Below are 16,156 nucleotides of genomic sequence, written 5' to 3'. Positions count from 1 at the left end.
TTAACATCATTTCTTTATATTTTAAAAAAAATAATTACTATCTTTTAAATAGATAGATAAATAATCACTAACTTTTATATGGTTCAAAATATTTGATTGCGTTCGTTATTAAATTTTTTTATCAATAAAGTTTTTCAATTATTGCAGATAATTATAATTAAGTTTTACTTTATCTTCTTAATTCAAATTAGCCCACTGAAATTATTAATTAAGATTTAATTATGTAAATTATAAATTTTTACATAATAACAAAAAAAAATCCAATGATTTGAGAACAAACAACTAGAACAAAACAAACGGCGTAGCTCAGCAAAAAAATCCAATGAAGGGAGATGGATGTGAAAAATTGGCAGAGAAATTAAGTAGCAAGGCCAATTTGCTGAGAATAAACTTTACTGTCACTCACCTAGTGTGAAACGCACAAATCTTCGCACTTTGATGTTCTCTCCCAGGGACGCAATCGTCCTTTTCACAAGCTCCTTAACTGTGATACTGTCATCCTTTATGAAGGGTTGCTCCAACAATGCAAGCTCGCCTAGCCGCTTCGAGATTCGGCCTTCTACAATTTTCTCTCTTATTTGTTCCGGTTTTGACTGTAAATCCTCCCTCTGCATCTCTATTGCCTTCTCCTTCTCAACTACACTTGCCGGGACCTCATCTATTGACACGAACTCCACCTAAAATATAATATGTTATGTTATGTTATTCTCACCCTGACCTTAATTAGTATTCAAAAATCTAAACACAGGCCTCACTCAAACATCACCAAGTGTGTACTAATTATTCTGACTAATGTCATTGCACTGGTACCATCAAAATATAACTGATACCTGGTAATGAGACCCCCCTTATATTTACCTGAGGGCATGCAACGATCTGCATTGCCAGATCACTGGCCAGCTCCTTGAACTTCTCATTTCGGGCCACAAAATCGGTCTCAGAATTCACTTCAATGAGGCAACCGATACGGGAATCATGGATGTAAGCCGATATCAGTCCCTCAGCCGCAACGCGGGATGACTTTTTATCCGCCGACGAGAGACCCTTCTTCCGGAGGTACTCTTGAGCCTTCTCAATATCACCTCCTGTTTCAGCCAGTGCCTTCTTGCAATCCATCATGCCGGCTCCTGTCTCATCTCTCAGCTGTTTTACCAAGGCTGAGGAGATTGTTACTGTAGCTTCTGGTGCCCTGGATAATGTTTTTTGAAAGGTCAAACCAAAGATCTGAGCTTGCTAGTTGTACAAAAGTGTCCAGCTTCTTAGAAGCCAAGCCAGATGAGGTTTCAATTTTCTTGTTCGATTTTATTATATTTATAGGCACAACTTGTGATAATATGGTGTTTAATAGAGCTTTATATGGAGGCATGACTCCTTAATTAAGGGCTAAATATTACATCCCCAGGAATGAAAAAAACCAGACCAAAACTTTCATCAAGAATGAACTAACACAGTACAGCAGTGGTATGGTTTTGACACTGGTAAATAATGGTACAAAATAACATGATAATCCTGCAGTCAAATTATAATATAAATGCTCTTTCTATTGTATATCCAGAAAGATAATGAAACTTCATCCAACATAAGTTCTAAATTTCTAATGGATGTTGTTCTCAATTTATTCCCGAGAATTATATTCCACAAAAAAAAAGAAAAAAAAGAAAAAAAAAAGGAAATTCAAAGGGCAACTTACTTTTCAGCAGTTTCTGCTGTCTCAGCCTTCTCATCCTTTGGCTGAGCAGCATCTGCAGCTGTGACAGTTGGTTTCGCGGCAGTCTGAGCAGCAACCTCAGCTGCAAAGTCCTGGCTTTTCTTCTCCAAACCCTCCCCCAAATTAAATCTCACAAACCTCTTCACCTGTATATTCTCTCCAATGGTGGCAATTGTTTGTTTCACATAATCCTTTACCACAACTTTGTCATTCTTAATAAATGGCTGTTCAAGAAGAGCAAACTCTTCTAGACGCTTCCGGATCCTTCCTTCGACAATCTTCTCACGAATGTTTTCGGGTTTGGAGAGTATGTCCTCCCTTTGCATCTCTATCTCCTTCTCTTTCTTCACCATCTCCTCTGGCACCTCCTCTGAGGTCAGATATGTGACCTAAATAGACGGTGTTAATGGAATTTTAAACTGATAATCTGGTTTAAACTCCATATGAAATTTTGGCAATTAAGGTCATTTGTTTGGCTGATTATCTGAAAATGACTACTACGGTGACCAAAATTTTAACTTGTACGTGTTAGTATAAGAAGCATACCAATAGATGACCTATTAAAGCTTAAAAACTGATATTACGTACCTGTGGACAAGCAGCTACTTGCATTGCAAGATCCTCAACCAGTTCCTTAAATATATCTCCACGCGAAACAAAATCAGTCTCGCAATTAACCTCGACCAGAACCCCAATTCTGCCGTCATGCACGTAGGACCCAATCCTGCCCTCAGCTGTGGCCCGGCTCGACTTTTTGTCAGCACTAGCCAAGCCTTTCTTCCTTAGGTACTCTTGTGCCTTAGCAAGGTCACCATTAGTCTCAGTCAGGGCTTTCTTGCAATCCATCATGCCTGCGCCTGTCTCGTCACGTAACTGTTTCACCAGAGAGGGAGATATTGTTGCTGCATTTGGTGTTACATAAAGTGGTCAAATTTTCAGAATATATACACCTCAAAGACTGAAATAATATAAAGAAAAAGGGGAAAAAAATGAAAGAGAAATGTAAGGAGAGAGGAACAAGGACCTTATGCGAAAAAAGATAAAATATTACTAAAAGAAGTTGTACAAGCTAATTGCAAGCATGAACTCAAACACATCCTAAATCAGTACCAGAATCTCCAAACAAGCACAATAACAAGAAGAAACCCTTGGTTGAAATGAACTAATCCTAACAGGTGACCCTGCTGCTCGCATTGGAACACTACAATCCTTGAATTTGACCAGTACAAGTCTACCAAAGCAAAATAGAAACAAAACACAAAAAAAAATTACAAAAGGAGAGATTAAAATGTATCTTTGCCTTGGACTTCATGAGCTGGACTAGCTTCAGGAGTTGCCTGAGGAACCTCAGTCTTTTCATCTCCAACTTTGATAGAAACCACTTCCTCTTCGGTTTCTTCCTTTCCTGTAATCTCACTTGCAGCACCTTCTGACAACACAGCCTGGCTATCACTAGCAGAATCTTCACTTACTGTAGAATCTGACATGGCTCCTACTGCAGTGACTTCACCTGCCTCCACCTCACTGGTTACTGAAACTGGCTCGTTAGCAGCTGGATCTTCAGAAGTTGAGTCAGTTGTACCCGTTGATGCTTCACTTACTGTAGTATCAGACGCATTTTCACTATCAGCAGCCTCTGTTACAGCTGCAGCTGCTGTAACTTCACCTTTCTCCACTTCACTGGTTACTTCACTTTCTGTAACCCCAGAAGCAGCTCCAGCTGCAGCAACTTCAACTTCCTCCACTGCAGATTCTACCACTGGTTCTTCTGAGACTAAAGTGGATGCAGTCTCAGAAACTGCTCCAACTGGTTCTTCCCCAACTGCAGCAACCTCACCCCCCTCTGCTTCAGCAACCACAACTGGTTCTTCTATAATTGAAGCAGACCCAGCTTCAGAACTACCACTAGAAACTACAACTTCCCCAACTGCAGCAACTTCACCTCCCTCTGCTTCAGCAACCGCAACTGGTTCTTCTATAATTGAAGCAGACCCAGCTTCAAAACTACCACTAGAAACTGCAACTTCACCAACTTCAGAATCTTCGTTTTTTACTGCAGTCATGAGCTCCAACCTTTTCTTCACATTGGGAGCGTATTTACTTCTTTGAAAAGCATAAGTGAAAGGGTTGGGAAGGATGGGGCCACTGGTGATATCGGCAAAATCAGTCTCCTCATCCTCCTCTGTAATTCCTCCCATAACATCCTCTCCCTCTTCTCCTTCTAGTGTGTCATCAAGATCCTCGTCAAGCTCTTCTTCCCCTTCTTCCCCTTCTTCCTCTTCTTCCCATTCTTCCTCTTCTTCCTCTTCCTTCCTTGAGTTCCTTCTCTTACGTAATACATATGAGAGCTCTTCTTCATCTTCTTCCTCCATTTTCTCATCTTCTTCGTCTTCGTCCATATAGTCCACCTCTTTCATGGAAAGTGTGATCTTACCCTGTTCCACACTGAGAATCCAAACTTGTATTTCCTGATCGAGTTCCAGTGCGTTGCCTGTTACCCGATCTCCTTCAGCTTCCACATCTTCTACATCTTCTACATCTTCTACATCTTCTACATATACATCTTGCTCTGATACAGGTAGAAATCCCTCGACATCTCCAGGTAAAGTCACCAGAGCGCCCTCTTCAGTTATTTCCTTTACGATACCGTCAAAAATGTCTCCTTTCTTGTACCTTCGTCGGCGCCCCGTCCTCCCTCCTTGTCCCTTACCTCTACCACCTCCCTTCTTCTCTGATCCTGGAGGCCTCATTGTCAGGGAAATACGGCCCGCCTGTGTGTCGTATTCCAGTACCCGCACTTCCACCTGTTGCCCAGTAGTAAAAAGAGCTTTCACGTCTTTTACATAATCATTGCTGATCTCTGAGACGTGAACTAGCCCATCAGTAAAACTGCCAATATTAACAAAAATCCCAAAATCATGCACTGAACGCACGATACCAGTAAATTTAGCTCCTGGTACCAGATCCTCCTTCTTAACAGCCGGCAAGTTGCCCTTCCGACTGGGGCTGGTTCCTTTGACCCAGACATCTCGTGATGTTGAGGCTGGTTTTTCAGTTTTTTCTTCTATAAATTCATCTTGAGATGTTTCTGGGTTTGGATTTGGATCAGCCTCCACAGCCATATCAGCTTCGACTGCAGATGTCAAAGTTCGGGTTTTGGATATGCTGCGGCTTGACATCCAGCTTAGGGGAAAAGTGGGTTGAGGAAGCAGTAGGGGCCTTCTCTTAAAGTTACATTTATTTAAATGGATTTCCTTCTTTGTGTTTTTGAAGGAGGATCGAGGTATAAGGCTGATACTTCCAGCCGAAAAATGTAACAGTGGCGTCATTTTATTCAGTAAATTGGTGTTTTCAGCTATCTATTTCACCTGAAAGAATTTACACAAGTAATTTAGATAATTATAAGGGCAAGGTACATTTCCATAGATAGAAAAAAGTACGAAATTCCACAAGAATGAATACTTATTCCCCTTTCCTTTCCTTTCCTTTCCTTTCCTTTCAATTCCACAAGAACATGAGACAGTTCGGTTTGCTACTTGATACATCAAAATTAATGCACTGCAGAATCTGAACTATAAACCAGTAGAGTTTGTGGTCTATGAATGAATGAATGAATGATAAATGAACAGATAATAGACGATTTCACTCAAATAATGAAATCAATTCCAAAGCTAAATATATGGTTTTAGAGCAAAATAAACTAAAAGGGCTCCATTTTCCGAACAATGTTAACCAGAATTCAGTAGACTACGGAAACAAAACAAAAAATCAGCAGACGCATTTCAACAAGCATTACATACGCATTAAGATATCTTTGAAAAATACCACCCAAGACCAAAACCAAACCAAACCAAACCAAACCAAACTTTGAGAAGAGCATAACATACACATTTTTCACTTGAAAAACAACAAAGAGCAATTCGACAAACAGAACATGGGCATAACTAGTAGAAAGAAATCACCTTTGGATTACAAAGAGGGCCCCGAGCCCCTATTCTAAGTTGAAAAAACCTTTTAAATTAGAAGAGCAGAGAGAGCAGACACACGTACTCCTTCACTTTTATCTTTTCATTGTCAAACTAAAGAGAGGGAGAGAGGGAGAGAGGGAGAGAGGGAGAGAGTATATAACTATATATCTATGGAAAATTGAATGCCTTATCCTATCAGTAGAGAGCGAGAGTGGGTTTTTGGTGTATGGTAAGCGGAGAAATGGATAGATGGCTCAATCTATTCTCGGATATATCGCACCATATTTGGGTTTAGATTTAGATCCAATAATTATCCATAACCTGTTTACAATCTATGATATTGATATCTCTCTGGATAACGGGCTAACGATTTATTACATTCCGGGTCCGGAAAAAACTCCGCTCCAATTCGGATAATCGGATTCTGGATGACACCATAACCATTAACCATTAACCAACCAACATATTGCCAGATTTCAGATAACAAGCTCCTCAACTGAACTCCAATTAATCAATTATAATATATAAGTTATATGTAAGGTTTAGGTTTTATAGATAGCACAAGCCTTTTCATTCTACAATTTCAAAAATTTATTTATTGTACAGAGTTTAAAGTTCGATCTAAATAGTTTAATAAATTGGTTATATAAAAAATTTGTACAATATTAATTTTTCATATTTTTGAAATTCTTTTACTATTTTTTTAATTTATAAAAAATGATAAAAAATAACTTAAAAATAAAAAAATACTAATATATTAGATTATTTTTTACCATATTTCATAAATCATAAAAATTAGTAAATTTTTTTTAAAAATAATAAAAAGTTGGTATTCTACAAATTTATTATATAACGAATTTACTGAACTACTTAGTTTGAAGTTTATACAATAGACTTTTGAGATCGTAGTACGGAAAGCCTTGTACTATCCATAATACTTAAGCCTTACTAAAATGATATAACTCGGAAATGGTTATTTTTTTAAAATATTATTTTTTAAAAGCAAATGAGAAAAATTGGAAGTTTCGTAAATCATTTCCTAGAATAAATTGGAAATAATATAATATAGGATTATAGGCATTGTACGTTAAGTTTAAAATGATATGCTACGGATATTGGACGGATTTTTGCACGATGTATTTAAGTAGTTTCTTCTGTTAAGTGAAACTTTTTTTTTAAAAGGTCGCCAACTTTACTTTTTTTTTACTAACGATTTAGAGCATAGTGATGCAAATAAAACGTTTTTTTAAGGTGTTTTCGGAATTAACAGTGAATTATTTACGAATAAAATGCAAAAAATGAAAAAAAAAGGGTGGAACTCCAGAATCTCTTTCCCTTCTTCAATAGAGGGAGGTCGATGATTCCCTTTTTTATTCTAATAATAATAAGGATTCTTATCATTTCCAGCCTGAAGTTACTTTCCTTTTATTTCTAATAATAAGGATTCTTATTACTTTTCAAGTTAACTTAGCTATCAACTCTACAACTTCCCAATGAATTTAAACCCCAAATAACCTCACTCAAAAAAGATAAACCAGATACATGCATTACCAGTACTGGAACCAATACCAGAATACAGAAAACTTTAGTCATCAATTTCAGCTAATAAACACAATAATGACAATAGCAAGAAAATGGACTAAATGATTCCTACCTAAACTTATTTGAAAAAATATTAAGTTGTAGATAGGTATATATCAGAAATCCAATTTCCACATGAAGAGTAGCACAAGGCACTGATAATGAGACACTAAATCAGTGCCTGTCTTTGTAAAGACGATGGATATTGCTGACCTAAGAATCTTCAACATATTCAGTTTTCACAATAGGGGCTTCTTTTATGATTTTGTTTTCCTCCTTTTCTGGTTCAGCCGACATCTGAAACAAAGTCAAGTATATAGAGAGAGAGGTTAAAAAGGAAAACTCTTGCAAGAGCATTCAGTATTGATCAGCATTTTAAAAAGCTAGTACGATTTGTGATCTCCACAAAAGGACTCTGCATCCCATGGGGGGATCTCACAGGAACCGACAGCATCTGGACCATTGTTACGAGTCTAAGTGCTGCCCACCCCATCAAAATCTACCCATGCATTTGATTGAATGCTCCAGATTCTCTGGTTTCACCAATTCAAACTGTGAGGTATCCCAGAAAAATATGAACCACGAAGGACAGTATAAAGGGTAGTAAAACAAATCTAATGGCCCTTTTTTCCATCTTTTAAAAAGCCAGCTGAATTTTAGGCCATTTAAACCTAATATTGGGGACAGTAATGATTTCTTCTTGCTCTCTGTGTTGCGCTCTGAAATCCTAACCTAACTTGTTGCATCAAAGAAGTCAATTTCTCAGAAAATTAACCATGAAACAGCTCAAAACATGAAATAATCTAAATCCCAAAATAACCAGAACCAAATCACCAGATGCCTGAAAGAGTTCCAACCTTAAATGACCCAACCCAAATGGTCCAAGAACCATACTTGATCTAAAACCTGATTGACTTAAATCAAACTCAACCTGGCATTCCTACCTGCCACTTCTAGCCAGAACCAGTGGGAAGTCTGTTATAGCAGGTGTTTTCATAATTTTGGAGAAACACGTGGCCATTCTTATGTCAAATTTTTTTACCATTGTGGGGACAGATGCTATTAATTCTAAAGAAACTCAAGCCTTTATAATATAGTGTCAATACAATATAAGCTTATTGGCATAATTACTTGGATTAACTAGTAGCATTATGTATTAGCAAAAAGAAGGTAAAGAGCACATACACCCAAGTCCATTAGGCTGGCTGCCACATCATTCTGTTGCTTCTGCAGTGTAGTTCTCAATTCTTGAAAGTCCTACAAATACATATGAATAACTAATTAATATTTCAAAGGAGGAAAATTCATGAATTAATCTTCTTGTATATTCCTTTACCAAAGTAAGCTGCTCCATTTCAGAACCGAGTGCTTTCTTGAGATCTGATAGTTCCTGTATGTATACAGTACTCCCAATCATCAATCATTTAAGTATCAAGTATTTAGAAACAAAATATAACAAAAGAAAGCAACTTACATCTTTGTATGTCTTGACCTGTGTATCCAGCTTTACCCTCCAATTCTGTAAATCCTGAAAAAAAAAAAGGCAATGCAGAAAATAAAATTTGTTACATGCATGTACTTCTATAAATTGAAGCATTGCATCAGAGAGTGTAATATAAGCAACACAAACATACTATAAATTGAAGCATTGCATCAGAAAGTGTAATATAAGCAACACAAACATATCATTACAGAAAAATCCCTATAAAACCTCCAAGGTCAAAATGCTCTTTCCACACCTCAAAAATGGTCAATCTTTATACAATTATAACCTTCCATAATTTGTTTTCCCAAAAGAAAAAAAGCCCAACTATTCCTCCATTTCTACATTTATCTGTAAGGGCACAATACATGTTTCTCATTTAGCAGGAAACAGGTGCAGCTTATGGTAGTTGGCAAGGGTAAGAAATAAAATTTCTTAAAAATCATAGGTACCTCCTTCAGCCCACGAAGCCTTCCCAATAACTCCGACTGTGATTCGTTCAACTCCTGAGAAAAAAAAAAAGATAATAAAAAAAAAAATACAATCAGAGAAAAAATGTTAATGTCTTCTTCCTTTTGTCCACAAACAAACCTTGACAAAAAATATCTTTAGTCACTTCAAATAATCCTATATTTGACAAGACCACATTTAAAAACAAAACGACCCATTTCTTTATGAAAGGGCATAGCACAAACTGAAGCTTTTAAAAATCTTGCACAAAATAGATCAAGATCTTACCGCAATCTTATCGGCCACTGGCTGCATATCTTCCTTGCTTTTTTTCTACAATAAAAAAATAAACAATTAAGGCTGAAGTAATGCAATTGCTAATTGGATCATGTCACAGGAACTCAACAAAGTTACAATAAATTTGAATATATTTAGAGTGAGGTTCAATTGTACAATCGGGAGCTTAATTAGATCATAGTGGGGTTTAATTGTTAAATAAGGGAACAGCATATTTGAGCAAAAAGGGTCTAGCTTTAAAGCGGGGGATCACAATTCATTCGCATTACTACTGATACTAACACAGAGATAATTTCTTAAGCTCATTAAGTGCATTCAAGAAGTAGGCTAAAAACTAGTAAATTAGAAAAAAAAATCAGTCGAATTGGAGTAAGTGTAAGATTGAAGAGAAAGGGGATGGGATGGGAATTGGGAAGAAGATCTTACGATTGGTGAGGAGAGAGAGGCATCGGCATGAACTGACGGGGTTAGATCTGAGTCGGCCATCGGATCTCTGCTTCTAGGGTTTTTCAGGGTTTGAGCTTCGGGAGAGAGAGAGAGAGAGTGTGTGTGATTTTGAACATCAACAATGGAAAAAGAGCGGGGCGAGAATTTTGACCTCAGATCAGAAATTGCTGGAAATTCGAAAAGAAAAAAAGAATTGTTAATTGTCAGTTCTCAGTTCTCAGTTGGTTGTTGTTCCAACTTCCAAGTTCGTTTTACTTTTACAGCAGCACAAGCACTCGTTGCCTCGGTTGTATTTATCAGTGTTTTACAACTGTATGCGTTTGTTGGATTTGGATGGTTCTGTCAAACAATTAATTAATTTTAATAGGCGATTTTAAATTATTACTGAAATTATGTGCATTTACTAATAATTTATTAAAAATAATTCATTTAACTTATCAAACTCATCAACCGAATTTATTTTAGAGTAAAGATGTTGTCCCCCTTGAATCTGTCCCCTATCTGTTCCTCTAACAACTTTCATTTTTTGTTCCCTCACGTGATCAAAACTCACCCTATTCAATCTTCTCTTAGAAAGAAAAAAAAAAAAATTCAACACAACTCAAATTCGGCAAAAAGAGCGTGGTGCACCGTCAAGATCCGGCAAGGAGAGCGTGGTGCACCGTCGAGATTTGGCAGGGAGAGCGTGGTGCACCATTGGAGGGGGTCTATGCTAAGCCCAGCGAAGGTTGTCAAGAGTACAACATATGAATACTTCATTAGCTAGATATGAATATTTCTTAGAAGAGATGTTCAAGAAGAAGGGTCTAACTTTGAATTTTGAATTGTATAAATTATTTCAAACATATATGAATATTTCGTAATCGTCAGTATGAATACTTCATTTGTTTAGATATGAATATTTCTTTAGTTAGATATGAATAATATATAGATTCACTGTAGTGGTCCCCAATCTTGGCAAATGTCGTTTTCAGACGGTTGCGGTCCCCAATCCAGACTGTCACAAGACGTCAACGGCCCCCTGGTCGTTACTGGTCCCCTCCAGTTTGTGTTTACATATGACGAATGATTCTGGTAATAAGTATGAATACTATACATTCGTAGGTATGAATACTATACATTTTGACTATTAACTCAGAGTATAAATACACCCATATCAGATGTTGGAGTCAGTTAGTGGTCCCCTGTCGAAAGTTATTTGTCTTTTAGTGCGGGGGACGTTTAGGGGATTGATATGGGGGTACTGTTAGTCGTTCCCTTTATTTTAACTTAATTTTCTTCTTAATTAATAAAATTTTATGAAATTACTATTTAGGAAAGAACTAGATAAGATAAGACAAAAAATAGTGTATATAACAAATAAATACATAAAAAACAATACTAAAAATGACTAACTAATCGGCCATATAAATAGTAAATGTACGATTAGTCTGGTTATTCAAATGGTAAATAGGAAATTAATCAGTCAGTTTCATCCGTAGACATTCTTCCAATAAATCTGTTCATGATGGTTTTATCACTGTCACCAACTAATCGATTGATTAATTGAACTAAACAGCTAATTAGTCAGACTAAATGACTGTTTTTTACAACATTAGTATTTATTAACAATATGAGCTACAAAATATTTGTTTATAATATATTATTTCATTATAAAAATTTAATTAAAAATCACAAATATATATTTGACATGAAATTAAAACATCATACTATATACTTTTAAAATAAAACTAGAGCGCTCTTGACTTCAAAATTTATTAAATTTGCTTAAATAAATAATTCAAGCTGTTTTTAGATAGAAAAGTGAATGTCTATTTATCTATCAACTTTTATTTACTATTTAAGTATTTATAAATGATTTTTTATTTGAGTTTTGAAACCGTAACTTATAGTACAAAGGGTGTTGTCATTCCTCCACATATCAATAACCGATTCTTACGAATTCAAATAGTCAAAATCAAATTATTTTAAAAATAATGTATATTTACATACAAAATTTATTTATTTATTATTTTTTTTATCGCAAACACATAATCTGCAAAGCTTAATTATCAGTTTCGACAACTAGAATTTTTTGTCTGAAGCTAATCTGAAATGGAGTGAAGATAGATAGCTCATTCTTTGTGAGAAAAGTACCACAGACCGATATACTCATATACACGGAGAATATATACATGTTTACGTGGGAAACGAGTTATTTTTTAACCCGCGGTATCTGTAATTTTATCCGTTACACGTTTAGTTGTCGAGCTTTTTATATAGAAAATCTCAAAATAAAATTCACCGGAGAAAAAGAAAGAAGAGAGCATTCCACCAACCCGCTAAAGGAATTCGTATCCTCTGAATTAAATCCGCAATAATATTGAAGATCCCTATGTTTTAGGTGGGGGCCGAATATGCTCCGTTTATAATCGGACGGCCCGTATCTATTAACTCAAAAAATGCTCTTTTGAGTTAATGCAGACGATGTGAACTCCCCGCCAAAGAGGGTCATTCGTCACCATATATGATGTGTTTAAATCTGCTAATGTGGGGCCTTCTTGGAGACGATAGGGATCTTGGTCTCGCTATATGATGGGACAACATATAGTGATGGTTTTACATAATTAAGTGTAGAACAAAATATGAACAAATGTGACTGAGATTATATCCTCTTTTGAATGTTGTAGATGACTGAAAAATTCCAGTTTACTTTACGATCCCTCCTAGAAAAAGAGAAGCTTAAGTCGGCTCTAACTTCATAGACTGGCACAGAAATGTACGGATTGTCTTGAGGCAAGAGTCGAAAGACAAGGTTCTGGTTACTCCTTTAGCTGTAGAGCCAACTGGAGCTACTGTAACTCAGAAAGACAGAGATGACTATGCTGCACGTTGTTCTGTGGAACTTCAGGTGCAAGGCCTCTTACTTTCATCTATAGAAAGAGAACTTCAAAAACGCTTTGAATATAAGCTTCCATATGACATCATGTTGCAGCTCAAGAAAATGTTTCAAGAGCAGGCACATGTGGAAAAATACAATACTATGAGAAGTGATATCTCACAATCTTATTTATATTTTGACCCATATTTTGTATCAAAATATGTGTTTTAATCTATTAAATCGGTTGTATTTCATTGAATATCTATAGAATGTGGTACTGCTGCAAGTTTGTTCTTATTTTGCAGGAATCGGGCGAAATTGAGGAAGAATCTGAAATTGAGAAGTCTTTACACGGCCCGAGTACCATCTCATGCGGTCCGTGTCAACCTCGACTCGACTGATGACACAACTACTAACTCGACCACAGAAGAAATTCCAAAACAGCGACTTTCAAACCCTCTTAATAAATAGTAAAAAAATTCCAAAAAATATAAAATTTTGTCTCCAAGCACATTTTAATATAGATTAAACATCTAACGGTTTGGATTGGCCATTTGAACTTCGAAAATCAGAGAACTGAATCGTTTGTTCCTGAGTCCAGGAACAAACGATTTGAGCTTAGCCATCCTCTATATATATATATATATATATATATAGATGGGCTATGGTGCATTGTAATGCATAGAGGGGTTTGTGCATTGGACCATAAATCTAAAATTCAAAATTCAAATGACCGATCCAAACCGTTCATCTTGTTCTCCGTATTAATATGTGCTTGGAGACCAAATTTTATATTTTTCTGATTTTTTTTACTATTTATTAAGTATTTTACAAAATTGTTGATCCAACGGTGGCTTAACAAAACAGTAAAATCAGCAGCCAGCGTTGGATCAACAATTTTGTAAAATACTTAATAAATAGTAAAAAAATTCAGAAAAATGTAAAATTTGGTCTCCAAGCACATATTAATATGGAGAACAAGATGAACGGTTTGGATCGGCCATTTGGATTTTGAATTTTACATTTATGGTCCAATGCACAAACCCCTTCATGCATTGCAGTGCACCATAGCCCATCTCTCTCTCTCTCTCTCTATATATATATATATATATATATATATATATATATATGCAATATCTTACAACATATATGCAATAGTTACAAGATTTGTTGAATAGTGTTATAGATTTAAATTGTAAGTATTTATCTAATACGTTTACATGATATATACATTGTTTTACATGATATATGCAAAATTTTTAACCTTTTTACTGATTTAAATTTCTTGTATTTATCTAATAAGTTTACACAATATATACAGTGTTTTACAGGATATATTAATCACGTTTAAAGATTGTGTAGAGTATTTTACATGATATATTTAACTGTTTATTGAATATATGCAACAGTTTACATGATTTATGCATTTTTTTACATAGTATGTTTAATAGTTTTACATGATATAAACATTATTTTACAGGATATATACATATGTTTTATAGGATGTAATATACACAATAACATTAGTTTTATTACATATTGTTATACTTGAATATAACCTTGTTTATTTTATTTTTTTTGCAAGATGATGGTATTGTTAGTGTAATAATCTAGAAATCAATAATACGATAAATTATCATAAAACTTTGTTCATGAATTGATTGTTTAAAATATCATTTTGTTGCCTTGAGTATTATTGCATTTATGAATCATTCCGAGTTCATGACTGGAATTGTGAAACTTCATAATACAGATGATATATACTCTTAAAAAGTCTCTGACCGAGGTAATTAGCAGAAACACTGATTACCGTTATAAGGTTAGTGTGTGGATTAAAAGATAGTCAAGTTTTACAGACCATTGACAAGATATGTCATTTTAATCACACAGATATATGTTCTAGGAACATGATATTAGACATACCCTGAATGAAACATTAAATAGAATTGTGTTCATGTCATTAATGTTTTCATTCAGTGTCAAGTTCTACAGTATGAGGTATTCATCGTCCCTACTAAGAGATGTGTATGTGTAAGTGTTATCCAACGCTGTCTGTAAAAAGCAGTCATAATGGTAGCACTTCCGTATGTATAGCTTAGCTGAGGAAGTGATGGTTTACCAAAAGTACTATTGTCCCTCGTATTTTGTACGAGCTATAGCATCACTGGGCCCCTTGGTAGAGTTCGATTATCTGCATGCGGTATAATTACAAGAGTAATTATATTTGATAATCTGCTCAAGATCAAGAAAAAATTAAGTTAGCAAGGATGACACACATCTACCTTGAAACTGATTTGATAGCTATGTGACAAAAGAACTGACACAAGTAAATTGTTTACTGGATCGTGATATTGTACAATACAGCATCATCTGTGTAATTGGATGGTCATGATGTATTCTGCCAGATGCCTCTCATGATTATAGAAGTTAAAATAGTTTTAACTCTATTTACCAACATAACACAAATTCTATTGGGTCACACCATATAGGAACTATTCGGAGAATCTTACTGATTAATTATAAATTGATTATAATTAATATTAAGATGGTTATAATTAATTATACATGATATAATTAAATTATAAATGTCATATAAAAATGACAAGCAGAAACAACGGTTAATTTATAAACGTACACGTTATGTTGTATAAAAGTTACCGAAACAACAACCGCAAGAAATATAATTGTTCAGAATAATTATACGAATATTAATTGTATTCGGGCCAAGGCATTCGGGTCTTTTCAGATTTGTCCTTATCCGCATGACATGTCATCGATCCTATCTAGATGACACGTCATCAATCTTATCCGCATGACATGTCATCAGTCTTTTCAGATTTGTGCTTAGGAAATAGAAAAAAAGGATAAAGAGGGGTCAAAGTGCCTAGCTTTAAAACGGGGAATCACAAGTCATTCGCATTACTACTGATATTAACAGAGAGATCATTACTTAGCCCATTAAGTGCATTCAAGAAGTAGGCTAAAAACTAGTAAATTAGGAAAAAATTCAGTCGAATTGGAGTAAGTGTAAGATTGAAGAGAAAAGGATGGGAATTGGGAAGAAGATCTTACGATTGGTGAGGAGAGAGAGGCATCGGCATGAACTGACGTGGCTTGATCTGTGTCGGCCATCAGATCTCTGCTTCTAGGGTTTTGAGCTTGGGAGAACGAGGATTTGAAATTGGAGTTTGAACAACAACAATGGAAAAAGAAACAAAATTTATTTCTTTTGACTTGAGAAATTGCTGGAAATTAAAAAAAAAAAAGAATTGTTAATTGTCGCCTGTCAGTTGGTTGTTGTTCCAACTTCCAAGGTGGTTTTACTTTTACACTATGTTGCATGTTGCATGGATGGTTAACCC

The 16,156-nt window shown here is 35.4% G+C and overlaps 2 protein-coding genes across 6 annotated transcripts; both read right to left on the bottom strand.

The window, feature by feature from the left end:
• Positions 1-201: 201 nt before the first annotated feature.
• Positions 202-5,907, bottom strand: EMB2726 (elongation factor Ts family protein). Of its 3 annotated transcripts, XM_078319624.1 has the most exons (7): positions 5,671-5,907; positions 3,646-5,076; positions 3,009-3,540; positions 2,297-2,610; positions 1,691-2,097; positions 859-1,189; positions 202-677 (listed from the first exon to the last, which is right to left on the bottom strand). In XM_078319624.1, the coding sequence occupies exons 2-7, from the start codon at positions 5,035-5,037 to the stop codon at positions 399-401; spliced, it is 3,255 nt and encodes a 1,084-aa protein (XP_078175750.1). In that variant the 5' UTR covers positions 5,038-5,076; positions 5,671-5,907; the 3' UTR covers positions 202-398. The 3 variants fall into 3 exon arrangements, with proteins under 3 accessions (XP_078175750.1, XP_078175748.1, XP_078175749.1); XM_078319622.1 differs by having other exon boundaries at positions 3,009-5,076; XM_078319623.1 differs by lacking the exon at positions 5,671-5,907 and having other exon boundaries at positions 3,009-5,094.
• A 1,296-nt stretch (positions 5,908-7,203) lies between these two features.
• On the bottom strand, positions 7,204-15,985 carry LOC144569328 (uncharacterized). Of its 3 annotated transcripts, none has more exons than XM_078319620.1 (7): positions 15,867-15,985; positions 9,479-9,523; positions 9,193-9,246; positions 8,732-8,785; positions 8,594-8,647; positions 8,443-8,514; positions 7,204-7,554 (listed from the first exon to the last, which is right to left on the bottom strand). In XM_078319620.1, the coding sequence occupies exons 1-7, from the start codon at positions 15,924-15,926 to the stop codon at positions 7,471-7,473; spliced, it is 423 nt and encodes a 140-aa protein (XP_078175746.1). In that variant the 5' UTR covers positions 15,927-15,985; the 3' UTR covers positions 7,204-7,470. The 3 variants fall into 3 exon arrangements, with proteins under 3 accessions (XP_078175746.1, XP_078175745.1, XP_078175747.1); XM_078319619.1 differs by lacking the exon at positions 15,867-15,985 and adding an exon at positions 9,914-10,173; XM_078319621.1 differs by lacking the exons at positions 8,594-8,647; positions 15,867-15,985 and adding an exon at positions 9,914-10,184.
• Between the last annotated feature and the right edge of the window lie 171 nt (positions 15,986-16,156).

This window comes from Carex rostrata, chromosome 18 (assembly GCF_964058835.1).
Source record: "Carex rostrata chromosome 18, lpCarRost1.2, whole genome shotgun sequence".
Classification (NCBI taxonomy): Eukaryota; Viridiplantae; Streptophyta; class Magnoliopsida; order Poales; family Cyperaceae; genus Carex; species Carex rostrata.
This window is presented reverse-complemented; position numbering and strand designations above follow the sequence as displayed.